Raw genomic sequence first — 16,916 nt, forward strand, 5'->3', positions numbered from 1 at the left:
GCCGAGGATTGTTTTTTTTGTCAATACGCGCTGATTGTGGTCCTTGTCATGGTCAATATGTGCTGACTTTGATTATTAGCTGTTGTCACGGTCAATCAACCATCACTAACATCTTCCGTGCTGTGAGACCACACTGCCCCTCTTCACAGCTGAGAGCCTTTTATTTATTTATAATGATATTGTGTGCCTTCCCTTCCTTCTCACATTTCTATATCTGTTGTGAGATTGCTTCAGATTCTCCCAGGAAGGATGTGTATTGGGAGGTGTTGATAGCTAACATTTTTTGGTCTGTCAGTGTGTCCTGCAGTGACAAATTGGTTTGATTTTATGGTGCGCATTATTAGATGTTCTATTTTTGGGCCGTATTTGCGCTTAGTACTGCAAACTTTCTTCACGCTGTGCTGAAAGAAAATGAAAGAGGGTCTTGATGGAAATCTGTAAGTCAAATGCACAGCTGGAGTCGGTGCTCATTCTGTCTCAGTGTTGAGAGCCCCACTTTTTAAAAAGCAGTAAAGACAAACGTATTTAATCTCAACTTCAGCTACTTCAACTTTTGGTTTGCTGTGCCATCATTGTCTCTTCCTTTCTTCCTTCTTTACTTGTGTTTTACCTTTCGGGTTTGTAAAAAGGTGTTACTTTCCAAGTCTGACAAAGGACCTTTCACCTCCTTCCTTCTACATTTTTGGTGGCATATGCTGTGCAGTCTCAGATTCCAGATGAGCTATCCATTTAGTGTTCTCCAAGGGACCTCCAGCTCTCTTTTTTGCTTCTGCTATGTGTCACCACCTCTAGAGGGCCAAATCCCTCTCAGGGAGTTGGCTTGGTTCTCTAGAGGGAGCATCTTTGGAGTAGAGCAGCATGGCATTACTGCTACCTGTAGAGGACGTCTCTCTCTGTATGATCTGAGGTTTTCTGATACACTAAGCTCCTTAAATATAATTAGGAACTTAATTGGAATCATGTCAGGCAATTTTGAGGGTGAAACTCGCTGCAGACAACCTGAAAAGAAGAACATTGAGTAGGCATTTCTGCTGTCCTTTTGTCTCAATAGACTGTTTCATGAAACTAATACATCACACGTATGCACAAAGAAACCCTTCTCTGCCTCAAGCAGTTCTGTCCCACATACATGAACTTTCACAGTTGAACCACAACCAAAGGAGTTGGGGCGCAGCACTCAGCAGGGTCAACATTGTTGTTTTCCCCACACCTCTAGTAGAATTGTATGCATAATATTCTGTTTTTGGATACATTGTGATGTGAACATGGCTGATAATCATTTTACAAATGTCACGTAAGTGTGGCACCCAGACACATAAAGACACAAGGAGCACGATTAAGAAGCACATCCAGTACTTGCTAAAGAGAAGATGACCACACTATATGCAGACGCGGTACAACTCAAATGAAAATGTCTCATACAGCACACCGGAGAAACTATTTTACATATTTTTATCTATAGGTGGAAGAAAACAAGCTGGTTGTTCCTTGCCGATGTCAAAAAGAGGACCGTTAAGCAAGTGCTAGTGAAGTTTTTTCCTAAGAAGAATTTAGATGAAGGTACTGATGAAAAAATCTTGGGTCACATTGCATCAATAATTGATTTCTAATCACAAGAGCGACAACTCTTTTGGTAGTTGTCACCAGTACCAATAGAGCTGTCTATTTCAAAATTCAGTCACCTTCTGTCTAGGTGCACTTAACTAATGACAAATTCAGTGTCTGTTTATGGCAAGAAATGATGCTCATGACACTCCTCCGGAGTCCTGATATGTTTTTATCTCAGATAAACCTGTCACCAGATCCTACTTACCATATATCATTAGTCGGCTTACTGTTAGCTATTGTTTGTGCTCTCCCCCTTCAGCTCCTTACACCAAGCCTGAGGTCACGTTGGAGCCTGAATCCAACCTGCGGCCTGGGGACGAGGTGGCCCTGACCTGTGTGGCCTATGGTGGGTATCCTAAGGCCGATGTCATATGGCAGGATGGGAGCGGACGCAACCTGACAGACAATATCACAACTTCAGTGGTGGCCAATGAACAAGGGCTGTTCACCATGACCAGTGTGCTAACCGTCGTGCTGGAGCCCAACAGCTCCTTCAACTGCAGACTGATCAACCCGCTGCTTAGTGAAGAACGCTCCATCTTTGTCACAGTCACAGGTGGGTAAGGGTTTTCTCAGCTACTCTGTACTGGTTGGTGTGCGTGTTTGAATTTTGTCACTGCAGAATCTATAGACCACTCTTGTTTCCAGTGGAGCATTTCCAGAGTTTCTCATTAAAATGTCATATACTTTTGTGAACCAGTCTGTCTGCCGAGTTTTCCTGCTGTGGAGTTTTAACACTGTGGAGTGTTTTTTGAAGCTCCAATGAAACCACTGGGAAATAAAGAACATTTTTCTTGCACTCCAGTAAGCTTTACCTGTCAGTTCTTTCGCATGGTTAAGTTAGATCAGTGGGGGATATTTTCTCTAAGTGTAGTCAAGTTGCTGTTTATCAAAAACTGCAAAAGAATTAGCAGTATAATGAACATATGCAAAAAGGAAGCGACTGGTTCTCTAGATGTTCTCTACATACAGGAATATATCAGCCGTAGATTGGTTTCACATGTTTACCTTTCTCAAATCATTTATACTCTACTTGTGACAGCAACGATGTGATGATTTTAATGGTCGTTTCAGCCTCACCTCAAGGCACCATCTGGCCGTGTCTCCCTGGCCCTGCTGGTGTATTCTCTGTGTTAAATGTGACGAGAATGCCATGTAAGGGTGGGCTAGGGCTGGGTCTCTAATGGGAGCAGCACTGTGTGAAATGGCTCATAAATAAGAAGAGGTGGCCCAAGCTGGCTCTCTGCACTGTAGCTGGTGCTGGTACTGGTGCTCGGCCTGTTGAGACAGAGGTCGAGGCAGAGGTCAGGGAGTGCTGCTCCACTGGGCTGGGAAATGACTGTGCTGTCTGGAAACAGGACGGCCGATTGGCAGAACTGGACGGCTGAGTGAAGGTGGCCTTTCTAACAGTTTGCTTGCCCTCAAAACAGGACAGATAACCAGTCAGAAGGGCCAATGGGGAGGTGGGGGAGTATTAAGCACACAATGACAATACAAATATAACTAGAGAAACTGTTTTGGTAGTGTGTTGCTTTGGCTACCTTTGGTTTCTCCATTTTATGAGATTAATGCTCTTCTGTAGGTATGGTTGTAATCTATTGTTTAGTACCACTGCCGTGCCTTTCATTCATTTAGACGGCACATTTGTAAAATTATTGAGTAAGCCACTTAAATAAATTAGTGAAGGGACTCTATTTAAAAATTTTAATCAACTTAATTGCAAGGTGTGTAACTAATTAATCTCAGTTCATTGCATTTTATTCAAAAACTATATATCGACTAAGCAACATTTTCAATTGAAAGGCCAGCTAAATTGTTGCATAAATTGACACAACAAAGATATTTATTGTTTTTAATCTGTTATTTAGGTTATTCACCCATCAGATGGATGCAAAGTGCTACAATATCCATTCCTATTATACCACTGATTATTCATGAAATTTATTTTTAAAAATACTTCTTTAGGAATGTGAAGTATGGCTCTGAAATTAGCGTCGGGGACATCTGTACTTGCTGCAATAAAGTTGGCATTGAGATGGTATTTCAGGCTAGAATCGCTTCAGTGATAGGTCAACTCCTTTTAGCACAACTTGCACACGACAGTCTTTTCCAGCATCCCATCAGGTTGCTTTTTCTAAAAAGCAAAAATAAACTCCCTGTGGGCCAGGAGGAGCAGCTTTGTTGTCCATCGTTGTTGTTTGTGGATGACGTCTGTTCATCAGATTTACAGGCCTACCAGAAACACACAAATACAAAGGTTTTGGCCAGAACAGAAATGTGAGTAATTGCATAAAATTTTTTATCTGTCTAATCAATTAATCGAAATGAACACGTTAAAGTCCCTGCCATAACATAAATGATTTATTTATGTAACTTTGCATTTGTGCTGGTTTTCATTGCATGATCAGCACAGAGATTGTAAGCATGTCAAGCTAAACATTTTCTCTGTCCAGGTTTGGTTCCTTGGCATGGATGTAGAAGACACCAGTGGTGAACAGAGATACGATTCAGGGTCTTAAAATACAACAAACAATCATGGCATAACCATAAAAGAGTCTAAAATGGTCAGCAGGAACGTTGCTCATTTTTTTTGGAATGACAGCCAAGGGACACGCTGGAGTGGCATCAAAGGACAATCAAATATATTACTGCTGCGGCTCATAGGAAATTAATGTCATTACCTTTAGCCTGAGTGTCACGGACCTCTTATTCTTCTGACTGATTTATTCTTGAAATTAAAAAAAAAAGTAACATCACAAATCATATCCTAAGAGTTATTAGGTTTTACTCTTTCTTTGGATTCAGAAGCAGTAGGTGTTAATATTTCATGTAGTTGTCATGTTGTTTGTGGATGACGTCTGTCATCTGGCACCGGTTCTTTCAATCTGGCAGACTGATTCCAATTTTGACTGGTTCAGATTTTTTTTAATCCAAGGAGTATAATAAATACAAGAGAAATGTGCTGCATGTTCCTTAATAGAGTTTGTGTTGTTGAATCCAACCCCCCCCCAAAAAAGGATTTCAATTTTATCCCTATTCATGTATCAAAGGATGTGTCCATAATCATTATCTGAGAGTCACCGAGCTTCAAACCAGTGCATAAAATATTATGAATGCTGTTGACTGTTGTGTTCATAGAAATCTGTTCACAAAATGGTGCAAATTCTTAGTTTGATGCATTTTTATAGGGAAAAAACTGATTGCAGTGTTTCTAATCACAAATCAGAGCTGATTGCAGGAAGATTTGCTGAGCCTAATCTCTATCTGATTGACTGGTGCATTACTAGCTGTTGTGTCTATTTGCTAGTTTAATTTCAGTGTGGTAACACAAAATTTCAAAAAACAATCCAGCAAAAGCCTCATTCACAAAATAAAGGATATTATTTTGAAAATAAGTGTTTGATCCCCAAGCAAAACATGTCTTAGAACTGGGCAGACAACTCTTTTTCTGGCAAGCATAAGATATTTCTGACTGATAAGCAGACGTTTTACACGCCTTAGGATGAATTTTGATCAACTAATCTTGTCAGAAACTTTAGGCGTATTGTTGCTTATTGACATGACTTCCACAACCTTAGTTTATTTCTTTAGCCACTGCTTTGTTACCCAGTTCTTGTAAGACTGAAAGGACGAAATCATAACCCATCTTTACTCTTTCATATGAGGGAAGAACATTCTCGTCAAAGAGTTTTTAAAAACAGTGTGTAGAGTTCACTCTGTCACCTCTAGGGGTGGGTGATATGAACTTCAGTGTTCATCATGATATTTTGTGTTATCTATTGCAAAACCGAGAAATGGGGGTGATAAAACATAGTAGATTGTATAGTAATTGTATGTCTATGACCAACTTGATGATTATAGAGACTACTTCAGGACACCACAAACATAAAAAAACACAACATTTTATAGCTATTAATAGTAATCGCCACTTTCATGGAACCTACATAAAATAAATGAATACATAAAAAGTAACAATCCCAGTGATACATTTAGTTTTTTGGAGGTTTCTATACATCATAGTTCTCCTAATAATTCAAGATTCTCATGATGACAAAAATAATAATTTTGCACCCTTGGTTGCAACCACTTCTGTTTGGTTTCCTGGAAACCAAACAGAAATAATGACTCAAACTAATGAGTCAAACTCATTATTTCTCCTCCTACAAATGGATGGGTCAGATTGAGCTCAGTGTTGGTATCATTCAGCCACATCACATTTCCTCAAGCCTTAGCTGAATCATTGAAATGTTGCTTTGGAAAGCTTTAGACAGACATGCATATGTTCTGTACCCGAAGGATGCAAGGTGGCAATACCTTACAGTGCAGTGCCTTACCAGCTGTGTTTTGGTGATTGCCTTCATGGTAATGACGAAGCTCCTCCAGTGTGGTTTCGGATTGAAAAATCTCGCATGGATTTCCAGGTTTTAATAAGCAACAGCTTTCAAGCCTTTGGCAGATCTACTATCTTGTCCCCGACATCCTTGGCCCATTGTGCTGGGGAGGTTGGAGTGGAAGAAATTGATCCAGTCAAGAGGTGTACTTTAGCCACATAAAGAGTTGTGATCAGGCGTATCTGTAATTGATTTGAATTATTGATCTTTGTGCTACATGACAACATTCTGTCTTGTTGGTAGGGGGTCAAATGCTTGTTTCACTTTCATTCATACCACTTTAAGGAATGACTTTCTTCTGTTTTGTTTGTTGATGTTCTCTCTCTTGCCATTAAAATGAAACTATTAAGAGACATTGGAACTTTTCTTTTGAATGAGAGCAAATTGACAAAATTAAAAATAAACAAAGATACCAAGGAGTTTTCCATCTCAAGTAATCGGTTCTTATAAACCTGACAGGCCTATTAGTACATGAAATGATAAATAAAATCAGACAAAATCAACATACCCTGCTAAAGAAAAGAACCAAGAGCAAAGTGAAAGTCTGAAGAGAACTGAAGCTGCTTAAATGTTATGCAGCAAAGACTCTTTCAAGGGACGGCAAAGGAAACAAATCCACCAGTAAACCTAGGGAAAACCTGTAATTAAAGCATTGGTGACTGTGGTTTTCTGCAACTGGGTGCACATGAATAAGAGTCATTTCTCAGCTGGAGTGCTACAGCGCAGCTTGATGATGGCCCAAGCTGTTTGTAAATACACAGAAGATTTATAGTATAGCGCGTGGCAAGATACAAGGGGGGCTTGTTTGAAATAAACCCACGTTTGCGTTTGTTTACAACAGCTGGTGTGTGCTTAACAGTTTCTGTAATTAATTTTGACCGAGCAAAACTCTTCTGCTGGAATTGCTTGGTTGGTAAAAACAAATTTGTCTGCGGTATGCACTATAAAATGAACACACAAACACACTTTCCCAACCTCTCAGGCAGTGGTGAATCCAAATATGTGCGTTGATGAAATCTGCTTAACATTCTGAAGGGTCCATGAAAGAAGGAGGAAAAACTGAGAGAAACTGGAGAGTTGCAGAAAAATAGAGAGAGAGAGAGTGAGAGTGGGGCTGGGGCTGGTAGAGAGGAGCAAGCATGTTAAAAATTTCACACTCTTCCCAATCTCTGATTGAAAAATTACAATTCTAATACCAATCTCCCCCAGGCAGAACAGGAGTTTGACAAGGTTAATTCTGAGAAAATGAACCCTTTACCCATACCGAGCTGAGCACTGTGTGGTCTGCGAGTTGAGTCAATGGCAAGTCAACCAAGTTAATGTCACCCTTTTTTTTTCCAGAAGTACCACAAGTTAAACTGGTTGGCTGTATAATCACGGCACATGCACTCAAAAGTTTCCAGACGGATTTGTGAAAACACGCCGCAGAGTGCTGGTCAGGTTTCATCAGCGGCTTGGAATGGGAAGCGTTTGTGTGTTTGGCATATTGATAGATTTGCAGAGGGAAGCGAGGCTTGGATGCGGGGAGACCCACAGGAACAGCTGGTATTAATGAAGAGTCGAGTGATGGAAAGGAGCTGCTTCGGTCTTCAAATGAACCGTGGCCTGTCTGCATGCATGGACAATGTGTCTGAGCGCCGATTCCCTCCCTTCTCTACACCCTCCGGTCTCGTGCTCCGACCCTGTTCTGAACATTTTCCTCTGCTTTAAAAGAAAGAGGGAGAAAATAGAGCCAATGGGAGCCTTTAAAGATCCAGGTCTGCACTCTATGGGTTTTGGACGGTTTTCTATATGCGAATTTTTAATGCATTTCATCTACAGCTGCAGTGTGAATGCTGCAGTGAGCTGTCTGATGGCTTGGGTTTCATGGCCTGTCACTGAATCCCCGCGTCCACCCGTTTCACCCCCCGCATCAACCCCCTCCACTCCGTCTGCTTCTTCTCTCAATGAGGATGGCACCATTTCCCCAGCATCACTCTGCTGGCACAGCATTTACAGTGAAAAGTGTGTGGATGGAGATAGAGTGGGGAAGGGAAGTAGATACAGAGATGAGCCGGGGCGATAGAGAGAGGGAGCTGCAGAGTGGGGTTTAGAAGAAGAAGGAGAAGTGGATGACAGAAAGCAAGATGGAGACAACGGCATTTGCTGAGCTCAGAGCTGTGATATGATGGCCTGATGGGCTTCAGATAGACTCACTGATGAGCAGCAAGACCACCCCGCCCTCCCTGGAAGAATTGTTACTGAATCCCACTCTGTGGTTTGCTATAATCCCGCTACAACTTGGCCACATTTGTACAGTGCACTTAGCAGCAGAGCAGATGTCTTTATGCTACATTTTTCAAGGATATTAGTCATGCCAGTTTACAACTTGGTGTACAATTTTGGGCGATTGTGGCTCTGTGGATATAGTAGTGGTGTTGTGATCAGAAGACTGCAGGTTTGATTTCAGCTACTTTCCTGTCACATGTCAATGTGCTCCTGGGCAAGGCACTTAACCCCAAGTTGCCTACTGATCTGCGTGTTGGTGCATAAATGTGGCTCTCATGTAAAGCTCTTTGAGTGGTCAAAATGACTGGAAAAGCGTTATATAAGTTCAGTCCATTTACCCTGTATTGTGAGATTCCCAAGGATGTGAACGGGTTGAAGCTGATATGATCACTCTTAGTAGATTTACACAAATGTTTTAAATAAAATGTGCAACATGATCTAATTACTTCAGTTCAGAATAAAAAATTATATACTCCTGCCAATATATCATAACATTGCTGGTTATAGTAGTAACAGTCCTATTATTATAACATTCATTTAAATCTATTCTTAGCTTGATTCACAAATTTGAGCAACAAACTGACTAAATACCAATCATTTTAGTTTATGAATGCCTTTTACCTCGACTGTTCAATCATTTTTTCCATTCTGCTGACACAAGTAACACCAAGCCGATATTAGCAGGCTACTTAGTTGGGCTAGCTGCCCAGCTAACTATTTAACTAAGGAACTAGTACCTAGCTTGTACTAGCAAGCTAGTAAGCCCAACTAATTAGCTAAGCTACTAATACCTTGCTGGCTAGGCCAACTAACTATCCTGCTACATTTAGCTGGTACACCAGAAGCAGGCGCCACATATACAAAATCTATTAGTCCTTGACAGACTGCTGCATGTCTTCACATCCTTCTCACTTTGCCTGTTTCCTGGTTGATTACTATGAATAAAGGCTAGTTTTGCCAAAAAGTCTTGGAAAAATACAAAAACCCCAACATTAACTTAACAGGAATGATGGGTGGCATCCCTTTCCATAGCAAAATTATGTTTTTCTCATGACTGCAAATATTTCCAGACAGTGTAATTTGTGTTTCTTATAAGTGCTTTAGCCTTCTTTTAACCAGCTCGTCAGCAGTAAGCAGCAACTGGTCAGGGTGGGGCAGCTCTTTACTCTTTGCCCCACACAGCCCCAAACAAACTCCTGTCAGTTCAGCACTTTCTCCGGTATCTCATGTTGTTGAAACATAACTGTAAATAAAGGTTTTAGTTCATACGGGAAACTGGCCTATGCTTTGAAGTAAGTAAATGTATAGAAAATTGAATCAGGGGCACATTGTGGCTCACTTGTGCAGTCCTCAACGGAGCTATTCTGAGTTTGATTCCCGGACAAGGCCATTTACCGCATGTCTTCCCTTTCTCTCGCTTCCCCTTTTCCTTCCAGGTATGGATGATTGAATATATACCACTAGTAACACAAGACCCCCTTAAATGAAAAGTAAGTCTCAAAAATGTTATTGCAACATTAGTATATGTAATAATTAAGTTGCTAAGGTCTTCTTGGAATCCAATAATTGTTGACTAACATATTCTAAGTGTATTTTACATGTGTAACATTGTGTAGTGTTAATTCTGTGCTAAACAGAATCTCACACTGATGCACTTTTTTTTTTTTACGTTTTAAAATTTTTACACACAACATATTTCCCAAAATGCCAAACAAAATATTTACCAGTATTATTCCAAGATTTTCTAATATCATACAACTCTATTGAAGTCTATAAATACCTTTAATAAACCAAGAGTTCAAACACATGGCTATTTTTTTGGCGCTCATTTCTTTTTTCTGTGAAAGTATATCAAACCTGCTTGTACAAGGAATTGATTCCACTAACTAGTTCAAACATGCACAGACTAAGCTACCTCATTAGCCTGTCTCCATTACAAATGCACGCAAAACCTTTTCGATGTTCTGCTAATGCCAAAAAACCAAAATCTCGCAATTGTGCAGTTTTATTAAATGAGAAACAATTTCCACTTGAAGAACATTACACATTAACTTATTAAAACTCTGTTTTCTTCTTTGTGTTTTCCAGTTCTTGAATTTTTGTGATGCGAAAAGTGTTTCCATTGCAATTTTACTAGCACACTTTTCATCAAAAAATGTGTGTTTTCTTAAATTGACGTTTTCATTAAGCAGATTTATTTTCGTAATTCCAATTTGCGGCGTTATATGGTCAATGGAAGTGCAGCTACTGTCATGGTATTTTATGTACCTCTTTAACTACTTCACTATTTGCAGCGAAAGCCAAGCAGCATGCATGCAATGAACTGCATGCCATGGTAACATGGCATTAACACCTTTTTGGAATATTAAAAAACCTATTGTGTTTAAGAGCTAAGTCAGAAATAGCGTTTATGGATTTTGCAGAAAGTATCAGCTTTTACTGCTGTTCTATGCGGTTTAATTTAAAAATAAACACCAGGAAGACAGGAAGTGGTGAGCTCATGTTTGTCTGAAATCAAACAAATCCAAAATTAAAGCTAACCCTAGACCTTTAAACATTGTTTTTGCAATATTTTTATAGCACGTGTCGAACGCTCTTCATTCCTCTGGTCCAGCAAAATTATTATACCGATTTAACACTCAAACCCAGTCGGACGCTCCCCGCCCTTTTGTGAGCTCCTACCAATGAGCCAGAATGTGCATATGCTGGTGAAGTCATCCCAGAGTTAATTACTTTATTTTTAGAATTTCACCTTTCAAGCCCCCTTTTTAATAGATATTTTCATAGAACACATACATTTTAAACAAGCCTTCACTCGACAAATCAACGTTAAAAAATCCGCTTTAATTGCTGCAGAAACATTGACCTTTGTCTTGCAGATACATTTCAGTGGTGTGTAATAATATATTTTTTTTCTCTCTCCAGTATCAGAGGTTTTCTAACTTCTTATTATGTTGTCAGAGTTTAAGTCTGATGTGACTTTACCTTCTAAATAGCTGCTGTCATGTTATGGAAACCTTGTGTTTAGCTGATTCTTCTCCAGGTAGTTTATTCAAAGCAGATGGAGACGTGGGAACATAGTGAGAAGAAGTAGATAAAGAGTAGGTACTCTATCGATGGGTGACATTATGGGCTAAAACTGTGCGGACACTGTCCTGAGAAATGTGTGTCCACCCGTAGAGTGTCCGTACCTCAACAACTGTCTTTGGTTCTTCGGCCGACAAACTCTCCAACCTCAGTCAGACCTCAGTTCCACAAAGTCTTCTAATAACATTTTTAGCACACATTATTCTTTTTCTCCTTGACACTGCAGATATTGGAGGAGAGTTTTAAACATTTATATGTCTTAAAAACATTGCTGTAGCAGCACAGCCTTGCCAAAGGGCCAAACAGAACAATGCTGAGCCACTGTTTGGCAGAGCTCTCCGCTGTTCTGTTTCCGCACTGAGATTTACACATTCAATATTTTACAAGCATATTTGTGCCTTCTATCAACTTAGAGGCTCTTCAGTTGCACAAAGTTTATTTATTTATTTTATTTTTTTTTTCCCCTTCTCGTTACCGTGCCGGTCCATGTTCTCCCTGAACAAGAACTAATTTAAATGCAATTAACAGAGTCTTCAGAGAAACAGAAAGCAGCAATATAAATGGATCTGTTGTCAGTAGAGCAGCGAGCGGGCAACTTTCTCAACTAAGCACTGTATTAATTAGGGCCTGGTGAACAAATAGGTCTTCTTTCTCTTGCTGAATGCAGCCTCTGTCTTATCAGGAGGCCAGCTAGGAAAACAACCAAATAGCCAGACGAAGTAATGTGGAGCATCTAAAACAAACCCAAGCAGGCAGCAATGGCTGCATTGTAAGCACATTAATTCCCATCAGGATTAATAAGCGAGGGTACTTGTAGGTGTCACTGGTGTTAAAACGTTTTGAGTGGCTTTTCCGGGGCTTCCATTACAAGAAAGTTTTATCTTTGTATTATTTCCACAACAATGCCATTTATCACGTTTCCATTTTTTTTTTTTTTTTTTTTTTTCCCCCCCGTGTAATTCTTGCCAGCAGCTCTGAGGGACTGCTGGGTTTGATTCAGTTGTGTTCAGTTTGTGGTCTGCAAGGCTCTTTTAGAGCAGAACAGTCAAAAAGATGAAGAGCTTCCTCTCTTTTAGGCCGGGATTTACTCTCTCTGATCATTCCACAACCATTTGTCCATCTCAACATCGAGTCTAAAAGCCTTTTGGCAATGTCTCCCTGTCAAAGTCATTTCCTTGGCACTGCTCAAAGCTGAGTTAAGATTAAGAATGTTTTTTGGACATTTAGGGACATATTTGCAAAGGAATTTGCATTTGTTTCAAACTGAGATCCAAGAGCAGATCTGCTGCAACAAAGCCCTCTCTGCACTCAAGATTTACATGAGGCAGTATGTGTTCATGCATTTTGGTCAAACTCTGGCTATTGTTATGTTTAAGCCAAATTAAATTGATTCAGATTCTTGAACAATCAGTCATATGTGACAAATATTGTGACAAAAATATCCTGTGCTGGAAGCGGAGGGCGGCCTGTTTTGCAACTTTGCAAAGAACTTGTCCGGGATCTCTTCTTGTGAGGTCTGCCTAATATTTTTAATTTGATTTCATCCCAGTTCAGTTTGTTTATGTGGCACCAATTCACAACAAATGTCGTCTCAAGGCAGACATTTACAAAGAATAAATGCTGAAATTCGGAATACAAATCTTATGATTGTGGAAAGACGTCAAACATGCTGAAGGCAGGGAACTTAAATAACTTAAGTCAGAGGAAACGTTTTTTTTGTTATGAATGTTATGAAATCTTGTTTTTTTTTGTGTAGATTACATTCATCAATCTTGTGACTTGATGCATTTTAACATCAGACAAAGCTCTTTATCTCCAAATTAGTCGGTTAAAGATAAACACAGTTTCACCATGTAGGATAACTTTCTGATATAGAAATCCCTTTATGATGCATTTCTCCAGTCAGATGTTGCTCATAAAGCTTTACAAAAGACACTGTCAAATTGGTACCTCTAGTTCTCTTGTATATATGCATATATCACTCTTGTAATTAAAGTGATATATGCATATATAATGATATAATAAATCAATCAATCAATCTAATTTTATTTGTGTAGCACATTTCAGCAGCAAGGCATTTCAAAGTGCTTTACATCATAAAAAAAAACAAAAACACAAAATCATGCAACATAGAATCAACAATCAAAACATTACAGTAAGTCAAATACCGTCATTAAATTCATAATTGATTGTATTTCAAATAAACTCTAAACAGGTGGGTTTTTAGTCAAGATTTAAAGGAAGTCAGTGTTTCAGCCATTTTACAGTTTTAAATATTCTTCCTCTATCTTTTTGATCTCTTTTGCATGGGTTGTGTTTTCGGCTGAGGAACTGCAACCGGAGGGTAATATAAAAAGTTGGACATTGCCCCCATCTGCTTGATCCGATGGGCGTGTTTGTGTTGGCTTGTATTTTGTGGATTCTGCCCTGCGGATTCATCTGTACAAGTTCATCTAGGAGTATCTTCTTCTCATTTTGGGTCATCATCTCCTGAGCACAAGGTCTAAAAGAGAATCCATCTGCGGCATAGTCTCGAAGCAGTGAGGTCTCACCCTGCTTGGTTCCTCAAACCTCTCTGTGACATCTTTATGTCTGGTCCCGGACTAATGGGAAACTGCCTCTCTTCGTCCTCCCTGGCTTGCCTTTTCAGGAAACTGTATTTATGATGCCAGTAAACACACAAAAGCCTTCTTTTTACCGCCGATCAGGCTCATTTTTTTGATCTGAACTCACAGCAAGGACTATCACTAGGACCAGCAGGGTCCTGCAGCATGCATTTCACACGGCTACCTCTAAATCCTGTAAGAGAGATTGGTTTCAGTAGGTCTGGCATCAGTCTTGGCTTCACAATATGAAATCATATTAGCTGCAGCTTCCTCCGGTTATGGTGAGGATAGCCTCAAACGAACCTCTAGGCACACCTTCAAAGTTTGGTTGTTTAATTATTCAGCCCATTCATTTGATGTTTAAACTACCCCAGATAGCACTATGAGTTATTGTCCTGTGAAGGATGTTTGCACACTCAGTAAATTGCTTTGTTCTGTGCATGCAAACAGTTCAGATTACAGCTCGGTTCTACAAAGAGACCATTGCTCAATGCTTTAATGTGGTTTTAATTAAGAGGTGTTGAGACATTTACCTTATTTGCAGCAGAGGTGACTCTTTTTTGTAATAGCTACAGAAACCAGTAATTGATTGCCAAGCGGGAAACGGAGGTCCGGAGTTGAGTATTGGTGTCTTCCTGGGCCGGAGGAGTTTTGAGGAGGTTTAGCGATTAGCTGGCTCTCCTCCTTTTACCTGACAACTTAATACATAAATACCTGCAGAGATATGACGTAAGAAACTCGCCCACCATCACAGCCCTTAGTTTTAAGCCCTGATGTCAAATATCACAGTAGCGACTCTGGTTAAGCTGAGCTGCGGTTGTGCTCCTCGTGATACCAGTTTGAATGCATCGCAGCCTGTTTTAATCTTCAGGAGGGATTAATATCTTCCCGCTGGTTTGGACTTTATAGCTACTCCTGCCCTCCCTTCCTCCCCCCCGACATAGACACACACACACCTCCAGAGTCTGACAAAGTAGTGCTCGTTACAGACAAACTGCTCCACTTACCTTTAATAAAATAGTCACCTGTGTTTAATTTCATCACCAGCCTTTTGCATGAGTGTTGCAGCTGTAAGAGCAATTCCCCTTTCAATGGCAGACAGCTCAGTGACCCACACCACAAGAGTGTGTCATATCCATAATGCGTCTGTCTCGGCGCTTCCACCCACTTACTCCACCAGATGAGGAGCGACACCGGCTGTGGATGTGAGGTTGTTTGTCCGATTGTTGTGGTTAAATAGGGGTGCGGTCTTGTGAGTGTCTCAGACTTGCATTGTGTTGGGGAATTGCTGTCCCTTTGTCTAAATGTAAGAAATCAACTTGCAGGCAACTCTAAACACCATGCTGTAAAACATCATGCTAAAAAGGAACAATAGGTGTTAAGTGATGATTTTTTTTTTCACCTGCTTTTGTGCCCACCTACAGATATTGCATGTCAATTCTGGCAGACTGACGGCACGATTCGAGTCTTGGCTGCACATCAGAAGGCGCACAAAGTGTAGAAGGGGATTTTTTCTTCTTTTTTACTGGCTCCATAAAAACACAGCAATGAGTCATTTTGCTTTTCACATCATTACGTCACTTTCACGGTCAATCAAACCTAATTTCAAAGACTGCTTAAAGAATCTTGTGACACCTTAACATACTATGCAAATGCAGCCGTCTCGTGTGGAAACACATGAAATAAATGAAAGACACATATTCTAGAACAGGAACTAACAATTAATAAAGCAAAAATAAATGTTAAAGATCATAATATTTCTGATGGAGTGCAGTAAAAACAATACAGGACAAGAATAAAAGAGTAAAAATCATTTCAAAGTTTCTACACCAATGAATAAGAAAAGAAAATGATACAAATAGACAATTACTAACTTGGAAGAATCAGCTGCCCTCGGGTCATTAGGTAGGGTTCAAAGGTCAGTGGTGTAATAAGAGAAGCCGTTTTAGCCCTTACTTTAGTTACAAGAGATCCCAGGAAACCTGAGGGGTTTAGGAAAACTACAAGAGTAAATAAAATCTTGGACCAACAATAATAACACAAAAGCTCTAAAACATCCTAAAATGAATCACAGTAATTATTGGAATAAATTCCACAGAATCGTATTAAATCTCTGTGTTGGAGTGAGCGAGAAAAGGAAAACTTTTGCAATATTATTGCCCTGAAATTTTGTGATGACTCAGTTTGTCTCGAGTCACGGCAATATAGAGCTGCAAATCAGCATAGTTGTTAAAATGAACGCCATGTCCTCTGACAGACATGTTTCTCTATAAATCAAAATGAGTGGGACCTGAAATTGAACCCTGGGTTGCTCCTTAGCTTAATTTATAATATTCAAATGAACAAATGTGAACTTGACAGAGTTTTTTTCAGTACTTAAGTTTAAATGGGTCCCCACAAATCAAAAGATGAGCAAGTAGACCAAGAAGACAAAGTAACGATGACCAAATATAGCGTAAAAATAATCTATTGCCCGTTTGATTTTTTGTTGTTGATTTTTTTACAGTACTTCTCCAAATATCTGATGTTGCAGATAAGAAGCACTTTGTTAAAGTCGTGGCCACAGTAGAAGACTCACATTTACTTTGATTTTATTTAGAAAATGCTCACCAAGCGTCAACATTGCCTGTGGACTGGCTACACCTGAGATCATCCTACTGCAGTTACTGAACAACCTTCAGGTTTTTTGCCTTGATCAAAGACAGCCAAACTCCACTTGAACTTAATCCGCCTTCTGATTTGTTTTATCATGTAAAAAAAAAAAAATCAAACTTTTTTTGAAGAAAATTTCTATTTGTTGTCATTTCTTCTTGTTGTCTTTTCATGGTTTATGTGGAAAAGAAAGGCAGTGAAAGCAAACCATTTTAACAGATCTAGGTCTCAGTTTCATGAGCTCTCATTATTAGATAATACATAGAAGTGTCTTAATCTGTGCATAAACTAATATGTTTGTCAT

General features: G+C 39.7%; 1 protein-coding gene across 1 annotated transcript in view; it reads left to right on the forward strand.

The window, feature by feature from the left end:
- Positions 1-16,916, forward strand: part of cd276 (CD276 molecule) — an 87,337-nt gene that overhangs the window by 26,994 nt on the left and 43,427 nt on the right. The window contains exon 4 of the mRNA XM_023331775.1: positions 1,868-2,164. Coding sequence (XP_023187543.1) covers positions 1,868-2,164 — 297 coding nt within the window. The remainder of the gene's footprint in view (positions 1-1,867; positions 2,165-16,916) is intronic.

This window comes from Xiphophorus maculatus, chromosome 4, assembly GCF_002775205.1.
Source record: "Xiphophorus maculatus strain JP 163 A chromosome 4, X_maculatus-5.0-male, whole genome shotgun sequence".
Classification (NCBI taxonomy): Eukaryota; Metazoa; Chordata; class Actinopteri; order Cyprinodontiformes; family Poeciliidae; genus Xiphophorus; species Xiphophorus maculatus.